A 15,516-nucleotide genomic window follows, 5' to 3' on the forward strand; every position below is an offset into this window, starting at 1 on the left:
TAAACCTGCGGTAGATTTGGGAGGTGAAGTAAAGGAAGAGATAAAGAGAGGCAAAAAGGTATCTTATGTGTAGGGTTTTAATTGGCTATGGGCAGCCCTTGCTGACCAGGGCTGGTTAGCGAAGTTTTTTCTGCATGACACCGCGTAAGCTATGCAGAACATGAGTAGGAGCATTTTAACAGTGAACAACATTAACAACATTATTACTCCAATGGGGGAATTCTTCCTGGCAATGAGAATTGATAAAACATGACTAGCAAGGACATGGGCAGTAATTGGATAATGGCTTGAGCACACAAATTTTTCTATTAAATAATCGGGTACCAGTCGTATATGGTGCTTGAAAATTTGAAGTAAGACGATAACAGAAAGATGGTATACTCTAGTTCTGATGAAAAGAATGATTAACATTTTTCCCGAGTAAAAAAAAAAAAAACAAAAGAAATTGATGCATGTATGTCAGATTCGAGCTCCTCCTTTGTTACTACAAAAAAAAGCTGTAAATGTCACTACAGATGGCCACTGTGCTGGAAGAGACTGCTAAAAGGATCATCACCCATGATATTAGTCTGTCCTTCTTTGTTGCAATTCCATGAGTATCCCTGCATTGCATATAATGTATATCATTTATACTTGAAAATCTTCATTATTTGACACATAATAAGATGTGGGGAAAGGCATGGCTATCAAATCAAAGAAAGGAGCTCTTCTCATTCAAGAAAAACAACAGTACTAACTGCAGCTCCTATTTTTGCAGTTTGTCCTTTCTGTTTTTAAAACACAGGTCTTATTGTCTTAACATGCAGCTTAGAAAACCTGATGTATCACTGTTAAAAAATATATATAAAAAAACCTAACATAGAAAATAGCAGATGTTAAGAGAATCAAACAGCTGACGGGAAGAAATAGGCTATTGAGCTGTTAAAAAAAAAAAAAAAACACCTGATTTATCAAACACCAAACATTAGCATCATCACAAGTTCGATCATTACAGTCACTGTTGCTTGCTTACCTGAGGGCAACGGCAGCTGGAAATATGAAACCAACGGAGATAGCAGCAGTAGCACCTGTGAACTGAAAGGCATCCCAGATACTGGGAATAAAATTGGCTCCCGAAAAGATAAAACCCATCAGTGCTGCTGTTACTGAGTAGAATCTTCGGTTGTCAAAGGCAATAGGAATGGCATAGGGAAAAAGAAGCCCGTCCAAATTGAGGCGAAGGGAGAAAAATACAATTGGGAAAACAAGCATCAGGTGGAGGCCATAGCTCACTCTAACAATATCATCAAGAAATGAGCTATATGGAATTCCAAGATCACCATCAAAATTTGCCAGTACATCATCCAGTGTTTGATCCCCAAAGAGAAGAACACCAAAGAAGCTGGTCGCAATGTACACAGATGAGCAAAATGTAAGTGATGTTCGTACTATTGACTTCATGTGGTTAGGGTCTACTAGCTCGTTCTCAATAGGGTGAACTGCAATCAAGTACATCAAGAAAGTCATCAGCTAGCTAAAAGAAGACACATTGTTGCATTGAGCAGTCTTACAATTACGCCATCCATCAGCATTGCAAAAATTAGAATCAAAGACTATTCAGTGAGTCGGGTTGAACTGCCAAGTTATGGAATGAAATTGACATCAAAATGTAATATTAGACATCAAGAATTCAACACTGAAAATGACACCACGTTTCTTCATCTGTATGCTTAATGAGCAAGATGCAATAACTAACAACATTAAGTATGCACAACTTCAACCAACCAAAACCTTCTGCAAGTGAAACGAGCATTTTTAATCACTCACTATCGAATACAGAGCATTAGTTTCTCAGCTAATGACATTGTCAAAACAACACTTACAACACAAACCTAGCAGTCTATAGTACGCAAATGTACTTGAGGCGGTGAAAATATTCAGCAAAATCAACCCGAATTTAGCTTTCAAAAAACTTACTGTTATGGTGGCAGATATAGGCAGTAACAAGAATGGGAATGGTAGTGAAAAGCTTCCAAAAGGACGCTTGGTCCTCAAGCTTCGGCATCAACCGTGGAAATCCAACCCCTCCTTCTATCAACTTAACTATCGCCACTCCGGCTATGATCGCCACAAACACAACCGCCAAACCAACTGACAATGCCGATGTGTATCGCAACGAATCTACCATCATCACCAACATAACAAAATTTACAGAAATCAGTCACTACATTTCAGCAGTAATTACTGTGCAAGGGTAGGTTCAAAAGTTAATAGTAAAAAGTAAAAAAAAAAAGTAGAGCGGGTGAATGTACCCACGCGCTTGAAAGAAATAAGAGGCGCGAGCACAGAGAGCGTGGTGAAAAGTAGCAGCGAGAATCGCGCGGTCCACCAACGCTGACCAAACCATTCCTCCATCACACCCGAGTGGTGGACCCCACCCGACCAGGTCCCCGACAGCACATCACCTGCAAAAACCAATACGACGTCGTCAAACACCGACCCTCTAAATCTCCTCTGACCGACGTTGACCGACCGAAAGGAAATTACCGATGATGATCATGTAGACGACGAGCATGCCGAGGTTGTTGACGACGACGCAGACCTGGAGGAGGTTCCGGCCGGGCCCACCGAACGAGTCGCCGACCAGACCGGAATACGAGGATGTCTTGGAGGCGCGTGTGAACCGGAGGATCATGTCGATGGACGATTCGGTCAGCACGGCGCCCAATACGATCATAATTAGGCCGGGAATCAACCCCAGTTGCTTGACGGCCGCCGGCAGGGCCATGATTCCGGCGCCGACGATTGTGGTGGAGAGGTTGAACACGGCACCGGAGAACGACGCGCCGTCGAAGCCGGCCTCGACGCGCTCATTGTCGTCGCGCTTTTGGGGTAACAGCGGGGCTTTGGGGCTCCGGCGGAATTTCCTGTCGGCGGTCGGAATTGTCATCGGTTTTCCGTTGGGAAAAACCGTTGGGTATTTTGGATGTGGTGGAGGGAGCTGGGAGTTTGGTGACGGTCTTTTATTTTTGTTTGAGAAGTGGAACCGAAACGATAGCCAATAGAACGTTGACACGTAAGCGAAGTTTGTTTGGGGCATTTTGGTCATTTGATATTGGGATTGCCGGTCGTTGCCGTTTTGTGAAGACCAAAGAAAAAGTTTGGTAAAGCCGTTACGTTTTCGCAAAGCGTTAGAGATGCCAACACGGATGGGACCCAAACTAGTAATTTAAATTAGGAACCGAATAAATGAGTATCGGTCCCCTAAAAAGAAAACAAATAATGAGATAAATTGGAATCTTACCCACAAAAAAATAACGATTAAATAAAGTAAGATATTAAGTGATTCCATTAATCTGCAGCCCAAGTTAACGTATTACCCAAGCCTTTTGTGAAAGAGGAATGCTAGCAACATTCTCCATCTACCTTCCTTTTCTACCTTTCCCTCTCATTAACTGACACTTGTCCTCTTATTTCACTCAAAACTATAACATTAATGTTTATCAAACTAACTTTTGTATTTTCCAAATGTACCCCTAATTATTGCACAGTTAATTCTTATTTTCATTTAAATCTCTCTCTCTCTCTCTCAGAACATGTCGTCCTTCTCGTCTTGGTCTTCTCTTCATCTTCTCTTCTTGTTCCTATTCCTTACCTCTTCCTCTTTCTTTTTCTTTGTATAATTCTTCTTTGTTCAATACCAATTCTTACTTGTTTCAATACTCATCTTCTGGGAACAATTGCATAGCCAGATTAGAAAAATTCTTCATCTTCCTCTTCCTCCTCCTTTTACTTTTTCTTTGTATAATTCTTCTTTGGTTCAGTTACTAATTTTTCTTTGGTTCAATACCCACATTTTGAAACAATTGTATAGCCAAATCAGTCTACACCCAAACAAAAAAAAGTTTCCAACACCCAGATAAAAAATTTCTGCGCGCAATACCAAATACCAGCTTTGTGGCTTCAAGTCTCTAGCACAGATCAAAAGAAAAATTCCCATGCCCAGAAACAAATTTCCTGCACCCACAACATAGGAAAAAAATACAAATAATGATCGAAAGCCATAAACCTTCATTGTTAATTGTCTCAGCATTCTTTGTACTCAAATCATGTAGTTAATTTTGTAGACCCCCGTACTTTTTCTTGTTTATTTTAATTTATCGTATAATGTTTGAAACTACGTATTCGTATGGTACACAAGTATTCGCGCTTAGGTTAAGACTTTGAGGCCATTAAAAAGGATTAAGAAATTTAGAGAAAATCCAATTTGGGTCTAGAAAAGTATTTTTAAAGTATCAAGGCTTAGGATAAGCTCGGAAAATTTTTCCCGAAAGGATTCGGTGAAGTGTCGGAGAAATAAGGATGTTTGGTGTTGTATTTTCGGAGTGGGCTTAAGGAAAATATATTGGAAAATGAAATAGTGGCAGCCCAAGCCCATTGGCCCAAAAGGAGGGGCAGATTCGACTTTTCACAATTAAAATTTGGGAGAGGTATTTAAGGAACACATCACCAAACCCTAGCCTCCATCCCCCTCATTTTCACTTCAGCTCTCTCTCTCTACCCGAGAGCTTCTCTCTCCTCATCCTCGCCGGAAATCGCCGCCGCCGCCGCCGCACCGCCGCCGGTCGCCGCCGTCGCCGGAATCCGGATTTCAACCAAAATTTCCAGATTTTCTTCTCTTCCTTCCCTCTTTCCTTTTCTCCAACCAAAATCAAGAAATTTAGCCATTTAATCCCCCAAAAACCCTAGAACCCGAAGCTAAAATTGGGGCTTTTGTGATTTCTTCTTTCCAAGCTCAAATCAAGGTATTTTCCATCCTAATCTAGCCTCTAATCCTTCGATCTATACCTATTTCTTCCTAAATCCGAGATTTTAATTTGGGTTTGTGATTTTGTTTGCATGAACCCGATTTCTCCTTGAACCATCAAGCTAGGCTATGGGTTTGGCAAGGATTTTTGGTAAGGATCTATCCATGCAACCTTGTTTTCGAGTTTTTGGTTGAGATGTTGATTATGGACGGATTTGTAGGTGAAGAAGGCCAAGGAGAAGGTATATGACATGATTTTTGAAGGAGAAAGGGTAAGGAATGGGTTTTGGACAAACCCTAGAATTTTTGGAATTTATTTGATTGATTTGGTTTATGTTGAGCTATTGTTGTTGTTGGAAAAATTGTGAAATTAGAGATTTGAGGATGGATAAATTAGTAGGATTTTATTAGCATAATTTTCTTAGTGTTGGAATTTTGTTGTTGAAGATTTGGTAATTATAGTTGTGTAGTTTTGGCCAAAGGAAAAAGAAAAGGAAGAAGAAAAGAAATGGATTTGTTCTTGGAAGAAAAGGGAAAATAAAGAAAATGGTAAAAAATGGGATTAAATGAGTTTTTACCTTGGTAAAGTGGTAAAAAAGTGAAGAAGGTGAAAGTAAAGGTAAATTCGGTAAAAAGGAGGTAAAAGGTAAAAGTGAAAGTGTGGAGGTAAAAGTCATGGTAAAAGTGAAAAGGTGAAAAATGAGAAGTAAATGGATAAAAGTAAAAGTAAAACTTTATTTATAATTATTTACTTATTTATTTTTAATAAATAATAAATAATGGTAAATAAAGGATTACTTGGTCAAAAGTCAGAAGTCAAAGTCAAAGGTCAAAAGTCAACTCCGAGAGTTGACCAGGGTTGACCGACCTCGTAAAACATAAGGATCGACTCAACTTTGGTCGCTCGGATTGGCGAAAGTTTAGCGGAGCGATAATGACGTTTTCCTTTTTAAGAAAGAAGTTAGTTTCCCAAATTGGTAAAGGTTGAAAGAAATAATTAATGGTCTCATTGAAATAAAAAGGAATTAGTGTGCGCGATTACTTAAAGTTGATCATGATGTTTACCTGGATAATTACTTACAAACTAAGTAATGGTTTAGGAAACACGATCGTTAAGGAAGCTTAAGCGGAAAGCATCAGAGTGTGGAGTACGCCAACATTTTCCAGGTAGGGTGAGCTGTCCCTTCCTTGTTAGAGGCTTTTCGATATATGTGGAATGCTCTAGTATAATATTATGTTGCCTGCAAGTACGTTTTTGGTTGTTCATTAGTCGATGCCTCGTGATACATGTGTTTTCAAAACTGATAATTGTTGATTGTGAAAACCGAGGCTAGACTTGCATGTTGAGATACTGTACCTTTTGTATGTTGTGTTTGTGACCTGAAAGTGAATGGGACCTAGACGCGTAGATTCCTAGGGATCCCACGGTGTCGATAACCGTGAACCTCCGGAGGGGGCTGTGCTCCTATGTTTGTCGGGGAAAGGTAAGTACAGACAGTGAACCAGTCATAGGAGACTCAGAGCCAGGAAATGGACACTTTCGCTACTTGTAGTCACAAGGACTACAGAGTAGTTGGCTGGTTCTCTTACTCAGGACGAACCAGATCGGTCACTGATTTATTTTACTTTAGCCGGCAGGTAAGTATCTCGGAGCTCCAAATTGTGTGAAGCATGCTGCATATGATTTCCTGAAACGAAACAACTGTGATTGTTTTTGTTTGCATTTGTTTTACTTGATTTTACAAATGCGCGCAACCTATATTCTAGTAGCTATGTTTTACCTATTAGATTTCAAACCTAACTAAGGTTGGGTCGGCCCCTATTGGGCTAGCGAGGACGAAATGCTCACCCCTACATTTCAGGTTACCACGAGGTCATTCCGGACGATTTGGATTAGAGGTGGGTCGTTGGCCGAGTCCGTGTGTTGCTGTTCCTGTTGCTTGAAGTTCTTCCCATTTGGTACTCTATCGATTTACTAGCTTCTCTTTCTATGTTGAACTCTGTGAGGTCCGCCTACCTGGGAGCGCGCCTCACCCCTTTGTTTTACTGTTATTGTTGAACTCCTTTCATTTTGGTTATGATGTAAGCCCTAAGGCATCACAGTGCACTTGCCACTTTATTTTGTTGCTTTCCAGACTTGTTATTTTAAATGTTGGGTTGTTGATTTAAAGTCCTTTCTTAAAAGTTTTTCTTGGTCTCCCATTTTCCCAAAATTGCATTTTCAACAAGCCTTGTAGTATTAAGTTGGTAGGTCTACGGTACGCCTACGACGTATCGAGCTCCTATTGGCTTAATATTACGGCGCTGTGGTATACCCATTCGGGTCGCCACAGTAGAGTGGTATCAGAGCCGGTTCCGAAAAAAAAAAAAAAAAAAAAAAAAAAAAATTTGTTTTCGTAAAAGCGTTACTTCTAAAAACCCAACAACCCAAAAACGTTTTCGAGAAAGTTTTTGTTGGTTTTGTAAAAGTGTTCTCGATTTCACAAAAAAAAAAAAAAAAAAAAAAAAAAAAAAGCTTTGCGGAAAAATCTTTTGAGTTTTCGTTGTCTTGCGGGTTGTCTCGATTTCAAAAGAAAAGGATTTAAGAAAGAAGTTTCAAATCACCTGTGACGCCTAATCCCAAACCATCGCTTCTCATTTAGATTCCTTTGCGCTACCATAATCCATTCGCGTGGCTCCCCTATCTACTTTGCTTCTTTTCGAGAGTCATTCATTCGTTGCATAATCCGATCATCGTAGTTATGTGTTGTTGCAAAATGATATCGTGAGATCTTCATTAGGGAGATTCCACATCGTGCATTTGGCACATGATAATGGAAAAGTCTTTGATTTGTAGACTTCAACCGGACGTTGAAGAGTTTATGATTTCTCATGTTGTGAGCTTTGTGAATCATATTGTCTTTTGTTCTGTCTCAGTTTGATTCCTGTTACGATGCCGCCACGACCCGATCCTAGAATGGCAGCCGTGCTAAGGGCATTCGAAGCCCTAGGCAATGCCCCGGAACAGACCCCGGAGGAACTTGAAAGATATAGGGTGACGCAATGCTTGGAGCAGTTCACCAAGCTTAAACCACCCCAGTTCAACGGAATCGGTGAAGCCTGCGAGGCTGAAAACTGGTTGAGGCAAATCTTGAAGATCTTGGATATCTTACGGACACCGGAGCAGTACCGTGTGTCCCTAGCTGTACACCAGCTTGTCGGGGAGGCTGACAACTGGTGGGATACCGTCCGTAGCCTACGGACTGTCGCTGATCTAACTTGGGCAGAGTTCGAGCAACTCTTTCTGGAGAGATTCTTTCCACCTGTTCTGAAGGCACAGAAGATCAGTGAGTTCTTTGCTTTGACCCAAGGAAACAAGACCACTCACGAGTATGTTGTGGCCTTCACACGACTACTTAAGTACGTGCCAGCAATCGCCAATGACGATCAGATGAAGAAACAGAGGTTCATGGCGGGACTCCGCGACTCGATTCGACGCGAATTACGCTCGGACACTACCTTGAGCTACAGTGAGTCCGTAGCCGCCGCCTACGCCATCGAGGCTGATGAAGCTGCATACCCAAGACGTGGGGATGGTCAGGGAAGTTCTCACCCACGGAAGAATCGCTGGGTGCACCGAAGGAAGCTCCGAGGAGGAAACCCCCAAGGATATACCAGTTCCAGTAGTAGCAGTGGATCTTCAGGAAGACGGGGCACTGCACCCTACACTTGTTTTGCTTGTGGCCAACCAGGACACACCAAGGCTCGCTGCCCGTTGGTTAACAACTCACAAGGAGCATCTTCTAGCTCGGGATTCCAGAATCCGAGGCCAGCTCAGTCACTATCGACTCAGATATCGCCAGCACCTTACCGACCACCAAACCCTACTCAGCAGCAGTACCAACCACCTCAACCACTGACAGTGAGGTATGACCAGCAGAACATTGCACCACGACCTGCCAACCAGGCAAATCGAGGAAGAAACCGTGGAGGACGCAATCAAGGAGGACGTGGACAACTGTATGCAATTACCGGTGGGGAGACTACTGAGGCTTCTGGCTCTGGCACCGCACTAGCTGGTACGATACTCATCTCTAACTCTGAGGCTAGAGTTTTGCTTGACACTGGTGCATCTCATTCATTCATCACTACATGGTTAGCTGAGTCACTAGAACTAGAACCAACCCCGCTAGACGGAGTTTTCGACTTCAACACACCGCTTGGTGTGGGGACTGGAGTAGACAAAGTCTACAGGAAGTGCCAAGTTGTTATTGGCAGTAGGAAGCTCCAAGCCGATCTCTATCCAATCGAGTTGTATGATTTTGATCTAATTCTCGGGATGGACTGGCTGAGCAAGTACAAAGCACTCATCGATTGCGATCGACGCGCCGTACGAATCACACCACCAAGCAGGGAGACCTTCGAAATAAAAATGGCAGAACCCCTATTACCTCCAAGTTCATTATTGAAGGCTTGTTTTCGAGGGAGGAGAACGCTTGCTTGTTACAGCATCATCGCTGCAGGAGAAAAAGCAAACATGGAGTCCAACAGCTACGTGCCGATTGTAGACGAGTACCCCGACGTATTTCCGGAGGAGCTACCAGGATTACCCCCGCATCGTGAAGTGGAATTTCGCATTGACCTAGTTCCCGGTACCGAGCCGATCTCGATATCGCCGTATCGGATGGCACCAGCCGAGATGAGCGAATTAAGGGTACAACTAGAAGATCTGGAAAGCAAGGGATTCATCCGAAAGAGTTCATCACCTTGGGGAGCTTCTGTCTTGTTTGCTAAGAAGCCTGACGGAACGCTACGTTTGTGCGTAGACTATCGACGATTGAACCAAGTAACGATCAAGAACAAGTATCCACTACCAAGGATAGACGAGTTGTTTGACCAACTTGCGGGAGCAATGTTCTTCTCTAAGATCGACCTTCGATCAGGGTATCACCAGTTGCGAGTGCGCGAAGAGGACATACCGAAGACGGCTTTCCGAACGCGCTATGGGCACTTCGAGTTTGTTGTCATGCCTTTTGGGCTGACCAACGCCCCAGCCGCATTCATGGATCTAATGAACAGAGTGTTTCGACCCTACTTGGATAAGTTCGTGATTGTCTTTATCGACGACATCCTCATCTACTCCAAGACGCAAGAAGAGCACGCTTATCATCTTCGCATAGTTCTGCAGACATTATTGGATCACCAACTCTACGCCAAGAAATCCAAGTGTGACTTTTGGCTCACAGAAGTAAAGTTCCTTGGACATGTCATCTCTGCAGCTGGACTTTCAGTGGACCCTTCAAAAGTTGAAGCTGTACTTAATTGGGAACGACCGCAGAACGTGAACGAAATCCGCAGTTTTCTTGGATTGGCTGGTTACTACCGCCGTTTTATCCAAGATTTCTCCAAGATCGCTCTACCATTGACCAAGCTGACAAGGAAAGGCGCAAAGTTCGAGTGGGACGACAAGTGTGAGAACGCTTTTGTAGAGCTTAAGACGAGGCTGACGACCGCACCTGTACTAGTTCTTCCGAACAATGTCGACCCGTATCAAGTGTACACCGACGCCTCGGGGAACGGACTAGGTTGTGTGCTTATGCAAAATGGCCAAGTCGTGGCCTATGGCTCGAGACAGTTAAAGCCGCACGAGAGGAACTACCCGACTCACGACTTAGAATTGGCTGCTATCGTCTTTGCATTGAAGATCTGGAGGTGTTATCTCTATGGCACGCAATTTGAAGTCTACTCTGATCACAAGAGTCTAAAGTACATCTACACTCAGCGTGACCTGAATCTACGCCAGAGAAGATGGATGGAGTATTTGAAAGACTACGAGTTTAATTTGCTCTACCACCCGGGAAAGGCGAATGTCGTTGCTGATGCCTTGAGCAGAAAGACGAGAAGTTCGTTATCCTGCATCTTCTTGTCACGAAACGAGACGTTGAAAACTCTGGAGGAGTTTGGCTTGTATCCCCAAGAGGGAAACCCTCAGGGGTACCTTGCGAGTTTAACTCTGAGACCCCAATTGCTACAACTCGTGGAAGAAAGCCAGTGGAACGACCCGGATACGCATATGCTCCGAGCACAGATTTTCGCCGGAGAAGTCACTAACGAGTGGACGGTGGGCCAAGATAGTTGTGTTAGATTTAAGGGCCGAATGGTTGTCCCTAAAAACGACCATGTTAGGAAGAGGGTGCTCGAGGAAGCACATCGTACTTGCTTCACTATGCACCCAGGAGCAGGAAAGATGTACCAAGACATGAAGCGCCATTTTTGGTGGCGAGGGATGAAGAAGGATGTGGCCGACTACGTCGCCCGATGTGCAATATGTCAACAAGTAAAAGCAGAACACCAAGTACCAGCAGGACTACTTCAGCCGCTACCTATACCAGTGTGAAAATGGGAAGACATCACCATGGACTTCGTCACCGGATTACCACGCTCTTCACGAGGACACGATGGAGTGTGGGTAGTAGTCGACCGACTAACCAAGTCCGCCCACTTCATACCAGTGAAGATGGACTCACCTGTAGAGTATTTTGCGGGACTGTACGTCGACACCATCATCAAGTTACACGGAGTGCCGAAGACTATCGTCTCTGACAGAGATCCTAGGTTCACATCGAGGTTGTGGAAGAAGCTTCAAGAAGAGCTTGGAACACAGATAATTCTGAGTTCGGCATACCACCCTCAGACCGACGGACAATCTGAACGCACCATCAAGACTTTGGAGGACATGCTACGAGCTTGCGTATTGGACTTCGGAGAGAAGTGGTATGACTGTTTGCCACTCGCGGAGTTTACGTACAACAACAGTTATCACCGTAGCATAGGCATGGCACCGTTCGAAGCACTTTACGGACGGCCATGCAGATCGCCTACGTGTTGGGCTGATGCTCAAGAACGGGCATTACTAGGACCTGACTTAGTTCAGGAAACCACTGAAAAGATTCAAGTGGTTAAAGAGAAACTGAGAGTAGCCCAGAGCAGGCAGAAATCATATGCAGACATGCGTAGAAGACCCCTAGAGTTTGGGGTAGGAGACTTTGTTTATATCAAGGTGAGACCTCGAAAAGGAATCAGTCGGTTCGGGGTCAAAGGAAAGTTAGCACCCCGATACATTGGACCTTTTCCTATAGTCCAAAGAATTGGCAACATGGCTTATCGGATAGATTTGCCACAAGAACTAGAGCATATCCACAATGTGTTTCACGTGTCTCAACTTAAGAAAAGCCCGCCGGAGACCCAGCAAGTCATTACTTGGAGAAACTTGCCACTGCAAAGTGATGCCACCTACAGGACGGAGCCTATACGGATTTTAGCACGAAGTACCAGGCAGCTACGGAACCGCGAGGTTCCATTGGTGAAGGTTCAATGGACACACCAAGGAAAAGAGGAGGTTACATGGGAACTTGAGACAGAAATGCGTGAGAAGCACCCCCACCTTTTCAGCTAATCAGGTACAAATTTCGAGGACGAAATTTCTTTAAGGGGGGTAGAGTGTAGACCCCCGTACTTTTTCTTGTTTATTTTAATTTATCGTATAATGTTTGAAACTACGTATTCGTATGGTACACAAGTATTCGCGCTTAGGTTAAGACTTTGAGGCCATTAAAAAGGATTAAGAAATTTAGAGAAAATCCAATTTGGGTCTAGAAAAGTATTTTTAAAGTATCAAGGCTTAGGATAAGCTCGGAAAATTTTTCCCGAAAGGATTCGGTGAAGTGTCGGAGAAATAAGGATGTTTGGTGTTGTATTTTCGGAGTGGGCTTAAGGAAAATATATTGGAAAATGAAATAGTGGCAGCCCAAGCCCATTGGCCCAAAAGGAGGGGCAGATTCGACTTTTCACAATTAAAATTTGGGAGAGGTATTTAAGGAACACATCACCAAACCCTAGCCTCCATCCCCCTCATTTTCACTTCAGCTCTCTCTCTCTACCCGAGAGCTTCTCTCTCCTCATCCTCGCCGGAAATCGCCGCCGCCGCCGTCGCCGCCGCACCGCCGCCGGTCGCCGCCGTCGCCGGAATCCGGATTTCAACCAAAATTTCCAGATTTTCTTCTCTTCCTTCCCTCTTTCCTTTTCTCCAACCAAAATCAAGAAATTTAGCCATTTAATCCCCCAAAAACCCTAGAACCCGAAGCTAAAATTGGGGCTTTTGTGATTTCTTCTTTCCAAGCTCAAATCAAGGTATTTTCCATCCTAATCTAGCCTCTAATCCTTCGATCTATACCTATTTCTTCCTAAATCCGAGATTTTAATTTGGGTTTGTGATTTTGTTTGCATGAACCCGATTTCTCCTTGAACCATCAAGCTAGGCTATGGGTTTGGCAAGGATTTTTGGTAAGGATCTATCCATGCAACCTTGTTTTCGAGTTTTTGGTTGAGATGTTGATTATGGACGGATTTGTAGGTGAAGAAGGCCAAGGAGAAGGTATATGACATGATTTTTGAAGGAGAAAGGGTAAGGAATGGGTTTTGGACAAACCCTAGAATTTTTGGAATTTATTTGATTGATTTGGTTTATGTTGAGCTATTGTTGTTGTTGGAAAAATTGTGAAATTAGAGATTTGAGGATGGATAAATTAGTAGGATTTTATTAGCATAATTTTCTTAGTGTTGGAATTTTGTTGTTGAAGATTTGGTAATTATAGTTGTGTAGTTTTGGCCAAAGGAAAAAGAAAAGGAAGAAGAAAAGAAATGGATTTGTTCTTGGAAGAAAAGGGAAAATAAAGAAAATGGTAAAAAATGGGATTAAATGAGTTTTTACCTTGGTAAAGTGGTAAAAAAGTGAAGAAGGTGAAAGTAAAGGTAAATTCGGTAAAAAGGAGGTAAAAGGTAAAAGTGAAAGTGTGGAGGTAAAAGTCATGGTAAAAGTGAAAAGGTGAAAAATGAGAAGTAAATGGATAAAAGTAAAAGTAAAACTTTATTTATAATTATTTACTTATTTATTTTTAATAAATAATAAATAATGGTAAATAAAGGATTACTTGGTCAAAAGTCAGAAGTCAAAGTCAAAGGTCAAAAGTCAACTCCGAGAGTTGACCAGGGTTGACCGACCTCGTAAAACATAAGGATCGACTCAACTTTGGTCGCTCGGATTGGCGAAAGTTTAGCGGAGCGATAATGACGTTTTCCTTTTTAAGAAAGAAGTTAGTTTCCCAAATTGGTAAAGGTTGAAAGAAATAATTAATGGTCTCATTGAAATAAAAAGGAATTAGTGTGCGCGATTACTTAAAGTTGATCATGATGTTTACCTGGATAATTACTTACAAACTAAGTAATGGTTTAGGAAACACGATCGTTAATGAAGCTTAAGCGGAAAGCATCAGAGTGTGGAGTACGCCAACATTTTCCAGGTAGGGTGAGCTGTCCCTTCCTTGTTAGAGGCTTTTCGATATATGTGGAATGCTCTAGTATAATATTATGTTGCCTGCAAGTACGTTTTTGGTTGTTCATTAGTCGATGCCTCGTGATACATGTGTTTTCAAAACTGATAATTGTTGATTGTGAAAACCGAGGCTAGACTTGCATGTTGAGATACTGTACCTTTTGTATGTTGTGTTTGTGACCTGAAAGTGAATGGGACCTAGACGCGTAGATTCCTAGGGATCCCACGGTGTCGATAACCGTGAACCTCCGGAGGGGGCTGTGCTCCTATGTTTGTCGGGGAAAGGTAAGTACAGACAGTGAACCAGTCATAGGAGACTCAGAGCCAGGAAATGGACACTTTCGCTACTTGTAGTCACAAGGACTACAGAGTAGTTGGCTGGTTCTCTTACTCAGGACGAACCAGATCGGTCACTGATTTATTTTACTTTAGCCGGCAGGTAAATATCTCGGAGCTCCAAATTGTGTGAAGCATGCTGCATATGATTTCCTGAAACGAAACAACTGTGATTGTTTTTGTTTGCATTTGTTTTACTTGATTTTACAAATGCGCGCAACCTATATTCTAGTAGCTATGTTTTACCTATTAGATTTCAAACCTAACTAAGGTTGGGTCGGCCCCTATTGGGCTAGCGAGGACGAAATGCTCACCCCTACATTTCAGGTTACCACGAGGTCATTCCGGACGATTTGGATTAGAGGTGGGTCGTTGGCCGAGTCCGTGTGTTGCTGTTCCTGTTGCTTGAAGTTCTTCCCATTTGGTACTCTATCGATTTACTAGCTTCTCTTTCTATGTTGAACTCTGTGAGGTCCGCCTACCTGGGAGCGCGCCTCACCCCTTTGTTTTACTGTTATTGTTGAACTCCTTTCATTTTGGTTATGATGTAAGCCCTAAGGCATCACAGTGCACTTGCCACTTTATTTTGTTGCTTTCCAGACTTGTTATTTTAAATGTTGGGTTGTTGATTTAAAGTCCTTTCTTAAAAGTTTTTCTTGGTCTCCCATTTTCCCAAAATTGCATTTTCAACAAGCCTTGTAGTATTAAGTTGGTAGGTCTACGGTACGCCTACGACGTATCGAGCTCCTATTGGCTTAATATTACGGCGCTGTGGTATACCCATTCGGGTCGCCACAAATTTGTATTAGATTCTAGGTTTTAAACAAAATTGGATTAGAGATGAATAATAGGTCATCAATCTTATTGAATTATTAGTTGATATGATCATTTGAATTTGGAGCTTGTATTGAACAATGAGAGTGGGGAGGAATTTCTCACCGGACAGAGAGAGAGAGAGGAGAAAAGAATTTAAATAGAATGAAGGATGAAAAATAATAAATTTGTTGATATGCAATAATTAGGG

General features: G+C 42.6%; 1 protein-coding gene across 1 annotated transcript; it reads right to left on the reverse strand.

The window, feature by feature from the left end:
• Positions 1-275: 275 nt before the first annotated feature.
• On the reverse strand, positions 276-2,995 carry LOC133738154 (amino acid transporter AVT6A-like). Its single transcript, XM_062165602.1, has 5 exons — positions 2,527-2,995; positions 2,292-2,444; positions 1,957-2,160; positions 1,013-1,478; positions 276-602 (listed from the first exon to the last, which is right to left on the reverse strand). The coding sequence occupies exons 1-5, from the start codon at positions 2,927-2,929 to the stop codon at positions 485-487; spliced, it is 1,344 nt and encodes a 447-aa protein (XP_062021586.1). The 5' UTR covers positions 2,930-2,995; the 3' UTR covers positions 276-484.
• Between the last annotated feature and the right edge of the window lie 12,521 nt (positions 2,996-15,516).

This window comes from Rosa rugosa, chromosome 3 (genome assembly GCF_958449725.1).
Source record: "Rosa rugosa chromosome 3, drRosRugo1.1, whole genome shotgun sequence".
In the NCBI taxonomy this organism is placed as follows: Eukaryota; Viridiplantae; Streptophyta; class Magnoliopsida; order Rosales; family Rosaceae; genus Rosa; species Rosa rugosa.